The 19709-nt window shown below is 39.6% G+C and overlaps 1 protein-coding gene across 9 annotated transcripts in view; it reads left to right on the plus strand.

Moving 5' to 3' along the window:
- Nucleotides 1-19709, plus strand: part of MACROD2 (mono-ADP ribosylhydrolase 2) — an 859998-nt gene that overhangs the window by 781849 nt on the left and 58440 nt on the right. For 5 of the 9 annotated variants that reach the window (XM_083829141.1, XM_083829148.1, XM_083829145.1 and 2 more), the window contains 2 exons: nt 6499-6534; nt 14968-15051. In XM_083829141.1, coding sequence (XP_083685267.1) covers nt 6499-6534; nt 14968-15051 — 120 coding nt within the window. The remainder of the gene's footprint in view (nt 1-6498; nt 6535-14967; nt 15052-19709) is intronic. The other 4 variants (XM_083829142.1, XM_083829146.1, XM_083829144.1 and 1 more) reach the window with 1 other exon arrangement.

A 19709-nucleotide genomic window follows, 5' to 3' on the forward strand; every position in this document is an offset into this window, starting at 1 on the left:
AGGGAAGACGATGAGCACAGTAATTACAAAGTGAATATGGAACCATTGTTTACTATCTCTTGTAACACAAGGTATCCCCAGGTAATGATGAATCAGGATGACAACAAAAAGGAAGCTGTTTTTCACCTAATACATAGGGAGTAGGAACACTTGCTGGGAGGTGCTGGGGAGCATGTAGGGCTTTGAATACAGCTGAAAGGAGGATTAGCTCAACCAACAGAGGCCTGGTCCAACAGTGGCTATTAATCAGCGTAGTCTATACGTAACCTTATGCTCAGGAAGAAGCTGCTAGGGGGAAGGGAAATGTGTTGCTGTTCTGTTCAGTCCTCCGCACGTGGATGCCTGGCACGAGAAGGTAAACAAACATAAGCCTTCTCTGCATAATATCTTATGGGTATGCATTTTTGAACAGGCATCTTTTTTCCTGCTGCATTGCATGGTGTTGTATCCCACATAAAACATTCCAAATGCATTTCATGTCATGTTCAAAAATATCCCATCCTCTCCGGACACTGATGCTGAGTCACTTCACGTGCTTGAGTGCTTCTAATTGCCAAGGATGCAGTTAAATTTGTGTTTGTCTCATTTGATTGCCTCTCTCTTAGGTTACCGATGAGATTTTGTTAGAAGCTTGTATCTGCATGTGGTGACACATTTCTAAAACATAACATTTTGTGAATACTACACTAGCATATATGTGGGTGAGAAATCCACTTTAGCATTTGTGTAAACAAAACTCAGTTGTTTTCAGTATTTTAGGGCATGGAACAAAAAAGGAAGTTCTGAAATAGGTTCTTTTTTAAAAAAGTATGCATACTTTCCCGAAGAGTGCCTCGTGCCTCTTGTGTAAGGTAGAAGCATCTGGGAAACAGAAATCCAGATCTGATCCTGGCTGTGAGCACCACTTCCTGCACTGGAACAATGTTGTCCAGTTCACTCGCAGTGGGAATGGCAGCTGCTGCATCTCCTCTGTATGCAGCTGGGGCTCATAAGGGTATATGTATTTTACTGCAGATCAAGTGATACGATGCATAAAAGAAGCCATCTACGTGGTGACAAAAAGAAAAAGAAAAAAAGCTTTCTTAGAAGGCTGGTACTAAGGATTTCTATTTGATATGGTTTCAAAAGCTACAAACATTTTACATTCAGTGAGACTCTGGTGTTATGGGACTGGTGTAGCTAAGCAACACAGGAAGAAAAACTGCACCGATGCTGCAGTAAGGCCAGGATGTACAGTGTGTATCAGTGGAAATGTCTTTATAATCAAACCAGGCTAAACAAAATTTGATTAAACTTGCTTAGTGTCAGGTGGGGGGCCTGTGTAGTGCCTTTTGCTCTGTATGAAGGATTATGGGATACAAATGCTCAGAACCGAAAGAAGCTCCACATCTCCTTCCAAAGCAGAAAAATGTGTTATTTTTGTTTGTTTGTATTCTTATTGTTGTTGAGGCTCTTTTTATTTTGCCATTTTTTGGTTACTTCATTGTTGTTCTTGCCATTTTCGTTTTTGTTCTTCCTCCTATGTGCATTTGAAGATGAGGGAAAGCTTTATGGAAAAGATGTTTTTACAGGTAGAGGTGCTAAGAGTCAGGCTGGGCTTAGTTGATCCCATCTGGCAGAGGTTTCCAAATCTGCTTTTTCTCAAAGACGATGTTCCCCTTTTCTGTGCTCTTGGTCAGTCGGTTTTAATCTGTCAGAGGAGAGCGGAGTTGGAGAGGTCAGAACAATCAAAAGAGCTTGTGAGCTCCTACATTACTGTGAGCCTTGTATGGACCTACAGGCTTTATCAAGCCCCAGGGTGTTCTTGTGTGTCTTATTATGCTACAAAAATGGCCAGTCTTTTATATTGAGATGGAGATAGAGTCCGTATGCTATTACGAAGATCCTGTTGGGTAGTAGCAGTGGTCCTGCGCTATCAAAAAGAAGTGATTTTCAATTGGAAGTAGACTAGATGAATGATTAGAAAGCTTCATAAGGCTGTTCATATAATTGCACAGATAGGTGGATGAAGCTTTGGGGCAAAGTTTCAGAAAGACAAGTGTAGTAAAGAAGAATAAGGAGAGTGAAAACCCACTCGGTCTTTTCCACTTCTGGGAATCTGATGTTATCGTGGTTTAGACAGTTTGCAGCAGGCTGGTACCCTGATCCACACTGCCACCTGATCCACAATTTGACAAAAACCTTTTCATTTGAGCAAGTGGAGACTGCCCTAAAATGGGATCCATTTTTCTCCATGTCTTGAAACTCGAGTACCACACATCTTCTGTTACTCTGGTGGAAAATGTATGGGCAGGTCGTGAAGTTCCTGCTAGGCAAATGCTTGAGGGCAGGAACTTTTTCAGCTGGAACCCTGTTTTAGTGTAACAAATAAAGCTCAGTGGGACAGCTGCAGCTGTCAGTGCTGAAAACTTTTATGTATTTTTAATTTTTGTTTTGAGGCATCGGCAGTATAATCACCAGTTTGTCCCTTCAGCCTCCTGTACAGCTCATCTCATTGCTCCGCTTGCCGTTGTGCTGCGTATACAGACTGCAGAGGGGAGTTTGGGCCATCTCACCGTGCTCTCCCAGCCCCTCCGGCAGTTACCTTTAATCCATGGAGCTGCTCTTGCATGAAGGTGCAGGCTGAGACATGTGGGTAGGCTGGATATCAGGAAGCAGCAGGAAGTGCTGAGAAGATGGACAAATACTGAAGGGTGAGACGAGGAAGCTGAGGAAACGTAGAAAGAGGAAAGCAGAAAGGAGCCAGGAGCATGCAGTACTGCAGGGGGGTTACTGGGAGCCTGGGATGCAGGTCCTGAATGCAGATCAGACAGCTGCCTCCCGCAGCTTGGAGCTGGCCCTCCTGTAAGGGCTCTTCAATGCATGCACGGTTAGAAATAAAAGGTTTTTATATAGCACTGACTCTCAGCATGCTAACATGAAGAACAATGTGAATAGAAGTGTGAGCAACAAGGAGGAGGTTTAATGGCTTTGGGGATTAGCAGCGGTATTTAGAGCCTTTCACCTCTTTGTTCCTAACATTAATCTTAACACAGATTCATCGTTTTAGCCATCTGGCTTGTGTTTGTGTGTATACAGTGACTAGTGAGACAGAGAAAGAACCTGACCAGCAAGGCAAAAGTAAAAAAACGTATATGACAGAAGAAGGCATCTTCTTCTGTGTCAGTAGGAGCAGGTACAGTGCAATCATTCTGTTTCACCAAGCTCAGCAGGTAATGAGAGAGGAGAATGAAAGAGTAGCTAACATCTCTTGATACATGAATCTACCACAGAGCCTGTGACTTAAACAAATGTGTGTGTGCTGAGCAGCTTGCACCCAATTGCAAAGCTCCATGATCTTATGAGATACAGTTAGCCCAGATAATGCGAGAGTTAGAGTGCCAGTTTCAACAACAGGTTGACTCCGCCCTGTAAATTATTTTATAGTTGACTAGAAAGTGTTCTCCCATACCTTCCCACCTTCATTTTATATACCATAGCCCAACCGTTTTTGGAAAATTTTGTGCTCTCAAACTTAGGAAATGTTTTGGATTAGATGGCTTCCTTGTACCCTAAGTCTTGTAAATACTGATGTGAATTTTCTTGGGAGTGGGCTGACCCTTGCAGGAAGTCACTGTCAGTTTCTCTCCCACTCCAGGCTGCAAGGTCTGTTATATTTGTCCAGCAAGAGCCAAGGTAGCACTGCCCAAAATCTGGAGTTTTAGTTAGGGAAACCACGTGAAAGGTCACTGCTCTTCTCTGCCAGACACAGGAGTAACCAAGAATGAGTACATGTGTGCATACACTCAGAACATGTTTTCCTATTAAATTGAATTTTTCAAGAGCTCTTGAGTACAAGTGAGTTACAGAGGGCCTCGCCTCTGTGCTTTCAAATGTGAGAGTTTGGGGAAGGAATACTGACCATTTATCTTCAAGGAAATGGTTACTGGCATCAAAGATTCACTCTTGGGTTCTTCTGTGGTTTTACTCAACTTTGCTTTGGGACTGACAGTCTGGTTTGCTTCGGTTTGAAATATGTATCACTCTACAAAGCTTATTCTAGGTGGGGTAAAAATGTGCACCGGGAACATGAAAAATAAACCTAGATATTACAGAGCTGATTTAAAGCAATTTTGGCACTGATTTAGCCTTATATTATGTATGTAGAGCTTCAGTTAAAAAAAATAGTTTTATTTGCTTTTACTTCTTCATAACTGGTAACCCAGAAACTGCCTGTAATATCATACTTCTGGGCAAAAAATGAAAGAATTTTGGATATAAATTTCTAAAATAATTGGTTTTGGCATAGAGCTGTGACAGCTAAACATGGTGTTTATCACTTTAGCCAGCCACACCAAGGTCAGTGAAAGAGACTGCTTTATATATGACAGAGAAGCACTTCCACCAGATGCATTAATAGCATAAGAATAAGAATTATAGACACGTGAAATGACTGGGGAGTGCTGTGTGCCAAAAGAAACTCAGACTCAGATACCAGTTGGGACAGAATTTTCAAAGGCACCTGGAGATCATGTCACAAAACAACTGGGAGCCCATCTCCCATTTTAAGAAATGATGTAAGGACTGTACTGCCTTTCAGCGAGACTTAGTTCCTTTTTCCAGAAAAAAAAAACAGCACTTAATTCACAATTAGTTCACAAAAGAAGTCTTTGCCTCTTCATAATTATATTGCATAATGACTTCACTACTTTTTAATAACATCAGATTTCTTGTCTGTGTCCATTATCACCAACTTAGAAGCTATTCTGTTGCTTTGGGAATTTCATATTCCAAGTCATTTACAGAACTATAATTAAGAACTTCCACAGAAGACCAGGTGATATATGTATGTTAAGATATTATATTATGCTGATTTAGTGTCAAGTTGTAGATTAATTTGAAATTGTATCATGCTGGTTTCATTATAAATGCTTCCATGGATAGAACATGTTATTGGAAACTGAATAATTAATAAGCTTTGTATTAACCAAATGCTTTCTGAGTGGTTTGTTGAAAAATGTCAGGACTCTGTTTGAAAATCCTGGCTCTGTTGAAGTCATGGCAGAATTCCCACTGGCTTTCTTCAGCGATATTTCTTTATCTCACAAGCTACTTGTCAAAGCTCCTTAAAGTTTCTGTGTACAAATTTTTTTGTACAATAGGGGTCAATACGCCATTTTGAACTCCAAAGCAATCGTTTGCAGAGTAAGGAGAAAGGAAGTGAAATGTGCAGCAACTTTGTTCAGTTCTGATCCTTTGTGCCAGACTGAAGTGTACTTGAGAGGAATGTAACCTGCTGTCATTTAGTGCCTTCTGCATCTCCCGCCCTCCAGGCCATGTCTGACTGCAATGGGAGGGGGCAAAAAATAGATACAGGTCCATCGACCGTAGATTCAGAATTTCCCATAAAAATTCTCCAGCTCACGGTTATTTTGTTTTAATGTTTTGATTCAAGCATAACTCCCAGTGGAGGCCTCTGTTATTAACAGATTGTTCTCTTCTCCTTGTACTTAAAATAAGTTTTCAGGCTCCAAATCATGATGAAAGCAGAGCTTCAGTCCTCCTAGCTTGTGTCACAGCATTTGAATCTCAGTGGAGTTTATGGCATAAAGATCTGATCCTGTAAATTAGGACTTAAACACTACTGTTAGTTTCCAAGACCATTGATCACAATACTGCAGAGCTGCTCGGGTTCAAATGGTGGTCATGATATGCATATACACAAGTAGTTTGAAAGATGTAATGCTTTAGGCAGAAATCGCAGGCTTGCTACAGAATTTGCACCTGCCCAAATCCATTAAAAAGGATATAAATACAGTCTATATGAATTAGCAACCCAGTTGTCAAACTTCTGTGGTCAATAAGCTCTCCACCACATGATTAAAGCTCTGAAACGTTGTATTATTAGATGTTAACAAAGGCTAATTCCACCTCCACCACCCCGCCTCATCAAAACAGCTTGTGGTAAGAAATATCTTTGTTCCTCAACTGTAACTTTTTTCCAAAGGAACCTGCTTTCTGCATATATCATCTTAATAATTGTATGTGAATTTTGAGAGGGAACTTCTTTACTGTGAGGGTGACAGAGCACTGGAATGGGTTGCCCAGAGAGGTTGTGGAGTCGTCTTCTCCGGAGATATTCAAAACCCGCCTGGATGTCATACTGCGCAATGTGCTCTAGGTGGTCCTGCCTGGTAGGGGGGTTGGACTAGATGATCTTCAGAGGGCCCTTCCTACCTCAACCATTCTGTGATTCTGTGAATTTGCAGAATTCTGTATATTATGCAGAATTTTATTCCCTATCTTTTTGCCCTGCATTCCCTGCATCTGCGTAGTAAAAGTCTAGAATCAAAACTTTCTTTTCCCATCTATCTCCAGATCTCTTAACAAAATGTTAAATGGGGGGAGGTAAGCTAGGATATGTGGAATTTGAATCATGGAATATTTTATTTTAGATGTTTCCTGATATTAATTATTTGCGCTTTTTTCTTTTTCTTTTTCTTTTTTTTTTTTTTACAGATGACAATGAAGAGACTGAGATGAGTGAAGAGACAGGTGAGTAAGCAGTATTTTATGCCCAAACATATCACGTTTGGGAAGCATGAACCAAACTGAGAACGTTCTTAAAACTAATTGCCTTGGTTGTGATAAGCAGTGCCAATCATTTATTGCCAACATTATAACAGTTTTCTCTGTTTTTTAACATAATGTAGGGAAAAACATCCCTGATGATAAATAATACGTAGTAAGAATGGCTGAGACTAACTTTTTAATATCATCTGTTACGAGCCTCTGGGTTATCTTTTACTTTTTATTAGTAAGTAGTTTGAACGTGAATGGGAAATAATTAAAATTCTACAGTCTCTTTGTAAAAAGGTGTTAATATAGCAATTCTTGAGTCATTTGCAATTGTGATTAGTGGCCATGTTTTTTTTGCAATGAAAACAGTAGCAAAACTCTCCCAGCAAACACTTAAACTGTGACTGGACAATATTTCAGAGCACTTTTTTTTCCTGGAGCTGACTATTGACTGTTGGAGTACTTGCCTTGTTACCACCTGCCAGTTAGCCATCAGCCAATTTTCAGCTCATCTAGCGGTGTGTTTGTCCAGCCAATGCTTCTGAGCATCTCAGAATGCTGCAATACCTAGTAGCAAAAGCTATACAAAACTGTATTATATGTACTGTTCTCCTATTGTCCACCGAGCCAGTCATTTCTTCACAGAATGAAGTCAGGTTGGTCAAGCATAATTTGCCCTTGCTAAATCCATGTTGACTACTCCCAGTTACCTTCTTGTCCTTCCTCACCTGTTTGGAAAAGGATTCCAAGAGAACATGATACATGTTCTTCCCATGGACTGAAGTTAAAATGACTGCTTATACTTCTCTTGCTATCCTCCTCCATGCCTTTCTTGAAGGTTGATGTAGTGTGAGCCTTTTTCCAGCTGTCAGGGATGACTTTTTTTTTTTTTTTGGATGATAAACAGCAGCATTTGAATCAGATCAACCATCTCAGCTCCTCCAGGTTATCGTTAGCCTGCAGCCTCTCTGCTCTTGGCTGCTCCTCTACTTCCCGAATGACGCTGGAATGTGTGGGATCTGGGAGTGGGCTTTGCCCATGAGCTGAGTACCTCAAGCTGTTTCATATAGTCTATTACTAGGTTGCCTCCCCATTCATCCAAAGAGAAATATTTTGTCTGAACCAGCTTTTGCTAATAGCACGCTTGTAGGATCCCTTTGTGTTATTCCTCATGTCCCTACTTGGTTTTAGCTGCTGCTGGTCTTGGCATTCAGTCTTCCTGATTGCATCCCTGAGTACCTTTCTCCTCTCCTTTTGTTGCCTGTCACTCACTGTCTCTTTCTGTGTTCTAGTTCATGAAGTTCCTTGCTTATGCAAGTGAGCTTTCTGCTGAAATTCCCAGTCTTTCTGCACAACAAGATGGATTGTTCCTCAGTCGTCAGTTCCTGGACATCCTTCTTCAGGCCAGCTCCTTAGCGCATTCTGTCTAATAAGCTGGAAGTGCAGAGTCCTTACTCTGTCCCTTACCTTCCCAGCTTTCTCCGGAACTCAGTGATTCCTTATCTCATGATTCTGGAAGCCCAAGTTGCTATCTCTGGCCACATTTGCTACTGATTCTCCCACATCTGAGAGAAGCATACCAAGCAGGGCATTACTTCTCATTCTCTCTAGAAAGAATTTGCATTATGGGTGGTCCAGGCACTTCCTGAATTGCTTACGCAGTCCTATGTTGCCCTCACAGCAGATGGCTCAGGGGTTAAAATCTCACATGAGGACTAAAGCTTCCAGTCAGAAGACTTCTACTAGGTGTTAGAAGAGAGCTCCATCCACTTACATTTTCTTGATCAGACTTTCTGTAACAGGCTCCACCACCATACCATGTGTTACTTTCTCTGGTGACCTTCACCTGGAGGCTCTTAATGGACTTCTTCTGTTCTTTAAGAGACTTCTGTGCAGTTAAGGACCACCTTTTATATGCAGCGTAGCTTTCCCTACTCTTCTTCTCCACCTGTCCTCCATGACCAGCTAGCACCCTTCTGTGACAATGCACCATGTGCTTGTACTCCCAAGTCTCTGTGAGCCTGGTTGATCTGTAGTCCAGGAACTGTGCAGGAGCTTCCAGGTTTTCCCTTTATGGAAGGACATTGGAATTAAAAAGGAGAGACACTTGGAAAAAGGCAGAGAATATACCAGCCAGAAAGCAGAGGTAAAAGCTTTTGAAGCAGTGTGTTGGCTGCTTAAATTGGCAGGATTGTCCTAAAGACAAATGGATTATGATGATTTATGCAGCCGGTTAATTAGCTTAGAAATTATAAATTCTTTAATAACGGTATGTATGCATTAATGTGCAAACATGGATATACACAGATAGATATGTGTTACTGTGATGGATTAGCACATTCTTTTATGGCTTTCTGGCCTGTTGATTTTATTACATATAATTGTAATTACTTCTTGGTATCAAGATTACTGGATAGGAACTTTCAGAGATTTTAATACAATTAGTGTGATTAATATAGTTGTACATATATACATAAAAGAAGATAAATGAAGACTGTCATTATACAACAAACATTTGCCAAAGATTACCCTACAGTAGAATTTGCAGTATTCATCTAATGTTTCCAGTTTCATTTTTTACGGTTATCATGGCATGTATGCTTTTTAAAGTCCAATTATTTTGCATTTTTTGTCTTGTTGCTTTTATGGAGATTATGCAAATTACATTTTAAAAACCATTTAAAATTAGAATTAAAAGGAAGTATATTTCCACTTAATATCCAGTCTTTTCTTTCTTGCCTTGTATCCTTCACAACTTCATCAATTTAGGTGAAGCTGCGTAGCTGCTCTGGGAAATAATCATTGAATTAAGTCTTTTGAGGAAGATATTCCCCTACATATCTGCCTTTTTGTGCATATGAGACAGATGAGATCACAGGTTCACTTGTAGGGTGCTATGAACTTCAATTTGGTCCTTTCTTTCTGATTTGAAATATTTTGGGAATCAGTGCATTGATTGTCAGCAATCAATAGCTATATGGCCAAAGAGAAAAATCTTCTGTATAGCTACTCCAGTAGATGGGAGTTCTGTCATCTTGACTTATCTGTGTATGCACTTTTTAATGATTGCAAAATGCATTTGCAGGAGTTATAAATGCATACATAACTTCTGCACTGAGGAGAGTTTTCGGTTTTATGTTCAAATAGTTATCAGTTTGAAAGAGATCTACTTTTAGCCATTATGAGGGAAAAATAGAGTATGAACATCTAGTCACCTCTTCAGGATAATAATTGAATAATCATTCTTCATTCCACTTGACTTCATGGGTCATGACTCCAGCAGATGGAATCAGCAGTTAGCACCAGTATTGATGACCCTGTTTTGTTGAGCTGTCCATATCCAATCTGCTTTGGGGTTATTTCTCCAATTCCTGTGGTGTTTGTTTGGTTTTCGGTTTTGTTTTTGTTTTTTAAGAGGGAAAAGAGACACAAAAAAAAAAAAAGAAAAAGCAACTGTTGGATTCATGGAGAGCACATGCTTCAGGCTACACACTTGTATGACCTTTGGCAGAGATTCATGTATGCTAAGTTTCTCCTAAATCCACGTGCCTACAGCACGTCGTTGGCTAGGTATTTCTGAGGGGCCAATATCTGGCCAAGAGAAAACATGGAGAAGCACAGGGACTCAAATGAAATGTAGACTCTGTACCGATTTCAGTTTGAAGAATCTAGTAGAACGATGTGGATATTACAGAATCAGTCCTAATTAAAACCCGGTGGTAAGAGTTATAGGGGAAAAAAAAGCTGATCCTGGTCTGGTGTCAGCTAAAGTCAGTGGGAATATGTCCAATGGTTTCAGTACTCAGCGATTTAGGCCTTGGGATTGGCTGAAGAATTAGCCAGGAGTAAGGAATAACAGATGACCAAATGTGCATCTTACTGAGTGATGTACACATTATGAAAGTAATCTCTGTCTTGTGTTTCTACCACCCTGAAGTACAAATATCTCATTACTTGCACAAAGGCCTTTCTTTCTATGATTTCTCTTCAAAATAAATAAGGGAATATCTTAATTGCATGTCTGCCAGGTAATGTCCATTAATATCTGTGTTAATATTATACAATTAAACAGACAAGAATGATCATTTTGGTGAGTTAATCACATAACGTCACTGCATATATTGGAAATACTAGAAAAAGAAAAACATTTGAAAATACAAATAGCCTAGTCTTATTAAGTATACATACTCAAGACCACCCTTTTAATGGCATTTAACTTACAGGATTTTAACCCATCGGTTATGGATGCTGTTTCTTGTAGCAGCTGCTAGCTTAACTGCACCATTTAATTCAATGAGCTTTGATATTATCATATTTTATATGGCTTGCTGTTAGAATGGCTTGAAGCAAAAGGGCAGATACAGTAATACCAGGTACGGACTTGTGCAAGTCTACGTCTCAGCTTTCCATTATGAGTGATACCCTACAAAAGTAAAGAAAAAGACCAGATGACCTAATGGTCTTGTCTGCCTTTAACTTCAGGTTTTTAACGCTGCAGAGTCATGATGCTTAATGTTTTCAGCCCCATTAAGGGAAGATTATTCTCAACTTTATCTTCTGAAGGACTTGGCTTTTATATCCATAGCTTCACATATCCATGCATAGAAGCATGCAAAATAAGTCCTAATACTGCCATAATTGTGTGCGCAATTGCAGTGATTGCATCTGGAAATTACAGAACCATGTGCTATTATGAGAAGCATAGTCCAGATACGGAATAATACTACATTATTATGCATGGACTTAAGTTAAATCTGCTATCATTATTAAAAAATAAAAAATAATAAAGTGTTTCAGTTCTGAAACTATGTTCTCCCCAGCCTGTTTGGCTTCACTCCCCACAGGGGGACCAAAGCCTTTTGGCCCCGTGTGTGTGAATGTTGCCGCGTTGCTGTCTCTTGTTTCCCATCTAATAGTTGTTTATAAGAAATGTCCTGCTGGTTATGCCATTTCCGTCCCAAGTATCCTACCTAACCACCTATTCCTTACTTCAGAAACTGCAGCCAGCAATAGGATGGCAGGCCAAAGGATCTCATTGACACTAACAAGAGAAGCACAATTATAAGCAGTGCTGAATAAATACAGTATTTTCTTGTACACTCCACTGTGTACACAGTCTTAAACTTGGACACATTTTTATTGGAGGAGACTTTCTCTTTTACTGAGAGGAAAATAGCAAACATTTGCACACAGTAAGATTTGGAAGCTATGAGGGATTTTGGAAATAGCTTATTTGAAGAGACACTGTCAGATCTAAGTGGTTTGTTGACCCTCTGTATTAGCCTACAAGGAAGAATAATTTCTACTAGTGTTAGATCTCAGAACACCTTTTGTACGGATGCTCATGCTCAGAAAAGCTTTGAATATGATCAGTTCAGACACCTATCTAGGTGTTCTGTTTTTAAACAGAAATTTGCAAGCAGACAAAGAATTTGAGGTACTCGACTCATGGGCAAAGACATGGATAATATTGTAGAGCAGAAAGGGTTAAGAGTTGGTGTTTTGACCACAACAAAAAGTCATTATTTTGAATCCTGCACAAATCCTTTTCTGTCTCTGAAATGACGGAAAACTGGTAAAAAGCAGTGAAATTGTGATTGAAATCTTATTCTCCTGGGATAGTGTCTCTACATCCTTTTGTGAGCATTTTAAGATCCTCTATAGAATGTAGAAAGACCATTTCTTTTGAGATAGTAACAGCTCTGACTTCTCTGAATATCAGCCTCCTCCTTCTCCGTCTTTGTGCTGTCAATTAAGATGTTCGTTGTACTATCTAATGTGTTCAGATACTCCTGAAAGACCTGGCAGGACACTTGCACTTAAGCTTGATTGACATTTGACTTGGGAGCCTGGAGGAAGTCTCACAGATTGGTTAGATGATAAAATTCATCATCACAGGGGTGAGTGTTGATTGAAACACTCCTATTGATTCAGTCCCCTGTTGTGAATTCATGCCAACCAAAAAAGGGAAAATAGCAGGTAGTGCAGAATGGCATTAGAACCAAAGAGTCCATACATCAATATGGTCCATTATAAATATTCAAGTTATTTTTTAAAGGAATTGGAGAGTGTTGGCAGGAACAAATCTTTAAAAGCCTGGTTATTTTCAGAATCTCTCTTTTGTATTGAAGTTCTTGTTGAACATCACTATTGCTCTTCAGTAACCCCTTTAAAAGTGTTGACCAAGTGTGTATTTCATGTATTTTTGCCTTTCTTTTTCCCCCACAGTATTTCTTGTGGTTACTTTTGCATTCTCAGCAGCCTAGAAGTTGATCTTAGTACTTGCTTAGTACTTGAAAACTCGTTTCCCTCAAAATATTGTATTTGAATCTCAAATTCAGATGAACCAAGGTGACGACATGAACGTGGTCCTAAGTTAAGTGCTGCCAGGACAGGTCTACTTCCTGATAGCAAGCCAAACCTCAAAGCATGTTCCGCTTTACAGCACATCACTTATTTACTGATCACTAAGGGCCCTTCGTGCTTTGAGCTATATGGAATTCTACAATGATATAGAAATTCTGTGCTGGAAGCAATTTTTACAATATTTTGACAAGTTTGACAGTATTCAGTTTGGACTTTAGGGGCTGAAATGTAATATTCATTCCTTAAAATGAAGCAAGTGAAATTGAATGTAATTGTTCACATGTAGATCTCCAGTTTTGTTGACATTTTGAGCTGTGACTTCTTGTAAACTCTTGCTGGCTTCTAAATCCATGGCAGCTCTTTTAGGACTTAGGCACAGTAGAATAACCAGTGAACGTTTCCTAGGTTCCATATGGAGCCAATGATTTGCTTCCTTTTTGTCTCTCAAAAGAGCACAATCTTCCCTTTGACATTGCAAGTTCCATTTCCTCATTTCTTTCATACCTTGTGTTTGGAAACCTTTAGCACTTTGGTTCTATGTATGTGTAGTTGTGTGAGGTCAGGAGAAGGTTACTGAAGGATAATATCTACAGCTGTTAGCAGAGCCAATTCCTCTACGAGAAACTGGGCATCTGATTGCTGAGAGCTTTTTACAAATCCAGTGACATACGTAGATTATTGCATGGGGTATGCATGACAGCAGAAGAGATGGGAGGGTTCCCAACGTGAAGCAATTTATAACACGTGTAAATTCTTTTTTTTTTCCCAGTTGCTAATTAGGTAATTAGTTTGAAGTAATACTTTATCACAGCATGGCAATAAGGCTAGATCAAGCAAGGTCATATGCTTTCCTAAGTTTCCTGGTTACAAGCATTCATTTCTTTCCAGCAAAAACAAAAAATGTTTTCTTTAGGCTTTTCCTTCACCCAAGCCCTCAGTTGACCGTAAGGAACTGTGAGGTCTGATGGAAAGTCAAATGACAGAAAGTCATTTTCCTATCTCTGCTGAATAGATTCAATATATGTAAGGAATTGAGTTTTAATTGTCTGCCATTCTCTTCTTTCAGCCCAGGCTTTGGCTAAGCAACACTGAAGAATGTTCCAATTAGTGAGCTTGCTTTCATTAAATGTCTTAATTTACAAATACTTTTTATGATTAATTTCCAGGTTGGCCCCCTTTTTGTGCTAACAGACTTTCTGTGCAACCAGTTTATGCCTTGAAGTCTGTCTTAGCAAACAAACAGTGATGTGATTTGATGTTTATGTGAAGACGACAAAATATTCTGAAAATGCTGTAGAAAACCTCATAATCTTTAGAATTTAACCAACTAATTTTAAATAATGTGAACTTCAATCTCTACAAATAGGGAAAACCTTAAACTTCACTGGCCTCAGTTACTCTTCTGCTTAGAAGGATTTCCTTTTCCTCTATCTTCCTGTTGCTAGCAGGTTGGAAAGCTTTTTTTTTTTTTTCCAACCAGAACGTTTCTATCTCAAACTTTCATTTCCCTAACTTTACTTCACTATCAAACTTGCTTCCCTACCTCTCATTTCATTACTAATTTCAGTCAATATTAATTTGTTGCCATGTTATAACACTGAATGGAGAATTGAACTGAGACGGAAAAATCATTTCAGTCAGATTATTTCTCCTCAGCTCCAAAATGCAGTATAATGTATATTACTTTAAAAACTATAAATGAAAAAATATTTTTTTGTTGTTTTTTTGTTTTTAGATTTCTGAAGAGATTAAGAGCCTGTAAGGAAGCAGGTCATTTTAGCATGAGCTTTCTTCACTGCCACATGTGAAAGTTAGGGAAAGTCCAGTCCAAGCTGAAAGATAGCTATTACGATCCTTTTATAGCTGATGATGCAGTAATTAATTTTCATAATAGAAAGGTAGGCATCAGGCACTGGATGGAGTGCTGAGGTAAAATGTACTCACGGTTGCAATGTCACACATAGTAAAATTCGATACGATACCACAGTTTCAAAATCATATATGTAATATTTTCTCTCTTTTTTTTTTTTTAACGTTTTAAAGAAGGGTTGGAACAAAAAGGCCAGCTTCCATCTCCCACAAAGTGCAAAGCAGAGCAGCCTGAGGAACTGCAAGATGATGCTGAAGGTAGGTGGTCTGACAGCTTTCAGAGCTATTAATCAATTTTATGTTTTGGGGGAAAAGTTTATCCTGAGTTCTTGTGAAAGAACTGGAATAGTTTTATTTAAGAATGTTTTTTGCACACACTTGGAAAGTTCCTTTTCACCTAGATCATGACACTAATTCTTCCAAAGTGTATTTCATCTCAGTAGATTCAGAATTACAAATGGTATTTTTACTGATTATCGCTGATATAAAATAGGAAATTGTTGCTGTTTTATCTCTAACCTGTTCTGATTTTATGTAAGTAATAGAAAATGGTTGCATGTTGTGCAGTGCTTGGGTCACTCTGGTTGCTTAAGCTGCTCAGGTAAATCAACTACCCACAGCAATACACAGAACAATATAATTCTTGCTTTCCTTCTCTACAAGAAAATTTTGCTGTATCCCTTTCCAATCCAGTTGTAGTGTTTATGGCTTCAAATCTTACGCAGTACATTACATCTTTCCATGGTCAGAAGTCACAGATGCTTAACGTTGTGCCTACAGTGCTCTGGAAAGAGTGCTTTTCTGCGCTCCAGTCTTCACAGGGCAGCTAGTCCATGTGTACGGAGCCAAATGCAGTCTGTGTCACTCTAAAAATCGGATCAAGGTATCTTTTCTAATGTGTATCTCATTGGGAGAGTTGCTAGAAGATGTTAACATCAAAGACTAATTTTCAGAGTGCAGAGTTTGACGTTGCTGTTCTATGTGCGGAAGAGCAAAATGCCCACATGCTGCAGAATTCCCCTTAGGTGGAATACTTAAAAGGAAGAACCTTAATCTTTAATCCATGACAGTTCCTTATCATGGATTCTCTTTGACCTAATGTTCCTAAATTGACACATCTCATTCTGCACCTCAACCGGTGGCTCCATGTTCTTCATCATTTTGACCTAGCACTGTGCTTTCAGCTCCTAAAATATTCTGACTGGGGTATAGTGTGAGTCATAAAGAGCAGAAAAATGTTAACATCTATCACTTTAAGTAACTGCTAGTAACATCCTGTCACTAACATTGTGACTGGTTGTTAATGGCAAGTACTTAAAGTAATAGCTGTCATCGCCTGGAAGGTGTGGGGGGGACCCAAGAAATCTCATCCTGACTGGTCTTCTTTCATGCTTGCTTTCATGATGCGCTAAACCCAACTGAAATTAAAATACCAATTTTATGTTTGGATTAGAGAATTCCGTGATGACAAACCACACATCGATTTGTATGCAGGCTAAATGGGCTGTGGGATCATGGTGTCATTTTCCATACTCCTGAACTGGGAAAACAATAATAGTTTTTATGATTGATATATATATATATATATATGTATATATGAGTGCTACTAAAAACCTTCGTTGTATCAGTGTCTTAAAAAAAAAAAAAAAGAAAAGAAAAAGAAGGAGGAGGAGGAGGGGGGAAAAAGTGTCGGAAAACTGTAAACTTTTCTTTCCATTGGAAAAAGAACCGATGTTCCACTAACTATTTCTGTGGTTTACTAAATTCAGTCCCCTAGTTTACTATTCCTGTCAATGTTTTCCTGGTGACCTACAGTTCACTTTGTGGAATACGAACAAATGCGTTGGAAGGGTGAAGTAAATAGCATGGCAATAGAATGACTGCAGTACCCTCGAGCTGTAAAATGCCTGAACTCCCTGAATTTGATGCTGCACAGTAGATTTTGCTGATGCAGAGTTGAGGCCTGTAACACATAATCACTGCTGCAGAATTTAATCTAGCAGGTGACGGAGTCCTTTTCTCCTTAGGCAGAAATCAGGCCTATAACGTTCAGGATTGAAAGTCTCAATTTAGACTTCAGAGTTGTTGAGTTGTTGTGTTGGGAAAAAAAGTAATTAAAGCGTTTGCTGGGGAGGGAGGTGCGGGGGAACCTGGATCAGATGTCAGTGGAATTACCTGTGCCTCTGTTTTGAAGAGGAATCACACAGCTAGGCTCCAGACACTGAATTCCTATAAAGTTGCAGAGTGGCCAGAGTCTAATGCAGCACACCTGTGAGTCATTTCCATTTAAGTAAATGGGATTTGCACACATTTGTCTGAGAATAGGACTTAGTTTCTGTTGTTCTAATTATTAGCTGTTGGTTTTGACTAATTGAAAGCAATGTTAACGTGCAGCTTTGACAATTACAAAAGCTGTGAATACGTGACATGAACCAGAACCGCGTGACCGCATATATGAATGATTTTGTTTAGATAGGTAGGGGTTTGGCTTCACTTCCAAGGAAGTAAAGAAGTCTTTTTTGTAAGATTTCTGGATACCTAATGCATGTAAGCAGTCTCAGATAAAACACACTAAAGCCAAACTCTGTCTGAGGTCAACTTTGCTGAATTTTCCTCATGGTGAAACACAAGTGCTTTGTGTTCAGAGTGTTTTAACCTTCAGGTAGTTAACATGCTTTATGTACCCAAAGGTTTTTTTTTTTTAAAAAAAAAAAAAAGAAAAGAGATAAAGAAAGAAAGAAAAAAAGTAGCTTTTAGCAATAAAAGCTAGTCCAAAGATACTTACATTTAACACAATATATTATTTTCCCCTTGGTGCCATGACTAGGTATAAAATATTTAGCAAATATACACTGAGACAAAGGAAGCACCAGATATTTTTTCCTCTACATAGCTGTCAGTGCCCTTTTAGACCGACAATGGGAGTACAGCTTGCTGTTTTAGCAGCCTCCCGCCACCCTGAGATGCGTGCCCTCGTGGCAGCTGGTAAAAACTATTCTACCAGGTTCAGTAATATTTCTGCAGTAATATTTTCTACAGCATGCCAAGTGGGTTCATTGGCTGGAGGTAATGGAGCAATATCTTTTCAGTGTGTGTTAAAGTCTCCACAGAAGATCGCGGAAAGTAGGCTCCTTCATTACTACCCTCTCCGCAATCAAGGAAAGTCGGATAAGTGGCTGTATGTAAGGAGCTTGTTTTGCAGTAAGCTAAAATAAACACTTGACATGCTAATGAAAGCAATTTTACACTGAACCTCTAAAGTATTAATGGTGTCTGTTATTATGCTATTAGATATATTGTTTTCTGCATTCAGACCATTGATAGCGAAAAGCAAATGTGAACTGCATAGCAGATTCTCCTGTCAGTTGTTGTATTTGAAGAAGTGAATATGCTGGATACACAGAGAAACTTTCTTTACTGCCAGGTTCCCTGCAGTATTTCAGGTTTTACATGTGAAAACATGCAGTGTAATTTATTTATTTATTTTCCCTGGGTCCTGCAGGGTGGGTAAAATCAGCCAGTGGTGATTTTGCTTTTCCCTTGGTCATTGACCAAGCGATTATAAAGTCTGAAGTTAGAAGAATAGATTATTATTTTTTTGCACTAAACCAAGCTTGGGATGTCTTCACTAGCTTCATAATGCAAGGATGAAGTAATTACATAAACAAAATAGTGCTCAGCACAGCAGCCATGAGCTAGCACGAATGCCAAAGGTCACGTGTTCTCATCCTACTCATCCCTACCAAGCAAAATCAAACTCTTTTTAAAGCAATCTAATGAATTTTAAAACGTTCCTTATTTCTCTTTATGTCCCCAAATGGCCTCCTATGCGTGCTGAACACTGAGGGGTGTGCAGTAGTTTTTCTTGATGCTGGGAGAAGCATAGCTGTTTGCCATTTCCTTCCTTCTGGATTTCTCAGTGAGATATAAAATGGAGCCTGCCCAAGAGCTGCTTCATCTATTCCCCTGTGGCCTGCAGCTGATCAATGTCATATCAAAGATGACTAATACAGCCAATAACGGCAGCATAAATGCCTGATCTTTGTCCTCCTCCAGGAAAAAGCCAATCAATCCATGTGGCAAAAGCCATTTCTGTGCCTTCCCAAGGTCAGGATCCTACTTGTTCTCCATTGAGGGATGTGGAGACAGAAGTGGAGTTCTGCAAGGTGTCTCGCTTGACCTTTTCTCCTCAGCTCCTCCCAGAACGAAGTACTGGATTCTTCTGACAGATTGATAGCCTGTTGGTCTCGCACAGTCACCTCAGCTGAGGCCCAGCATAGGTGTGAGGAGCTGGTCTGTTGGAATTGCTCATCTAGGATGAACTTAGCCTGCTTTCACTTCTCCTGGTGGGAAGGAGAACGGTTTGATGGATAAGCCAAGTCAGGAGGATCAAACTGAACGCAAATCACCTTTAGGATAGTTGGTAGAGTTGGTTCTGTTGCCTGATGGGGGTCATTGCACTACCAACCTCAGAGCTTTCAAGGGCAACATCAAACATCTGAAATGTTCAGCAGCGTCAGCAGTCAGGGCTCACTAGCAAGCTCCTGCCTCACTCCAGTCATGCTGCATCTACAGATGCCAGTCTTCTGATTTGAGTATGCGCTAGAAATGAGGCTAAATGGAGTTCCATCTTATCTCAACAACTCTTTGGTTCAGCAGGTCATGGCAATGAGATAGGATTCTCACCAAGAGGGAGGAGACATCCTCGCACCTCATCCCTTCACCAAGAAAGCTTTTGTCCAGCGACAAAAAATGCATAGTCTTGGGACTAGAAAATAAAGCTCATTTTACAGTTTAATCCCTTATTTGCAATATTAGTGTAAGGCTTCCCATTCTTGCTTCTCCTTTCTATACCATGATTTTTGCAGCTTTGCTGCTCGCTGCCTTGCTTCATGGAGTGGGGGATAGAGTGTATG

The sequence above is a fragment of the Anser anser genome (assembly GCF_964211835.1).
Source record: "Anser anser genome assembly, chromosome: 3".
Classification (NCBI taxonomy): Eukaryota; Metazoa; Chordata; class Aves; order Anseriformes; family Anatidae; genus Anser; species Anser anser.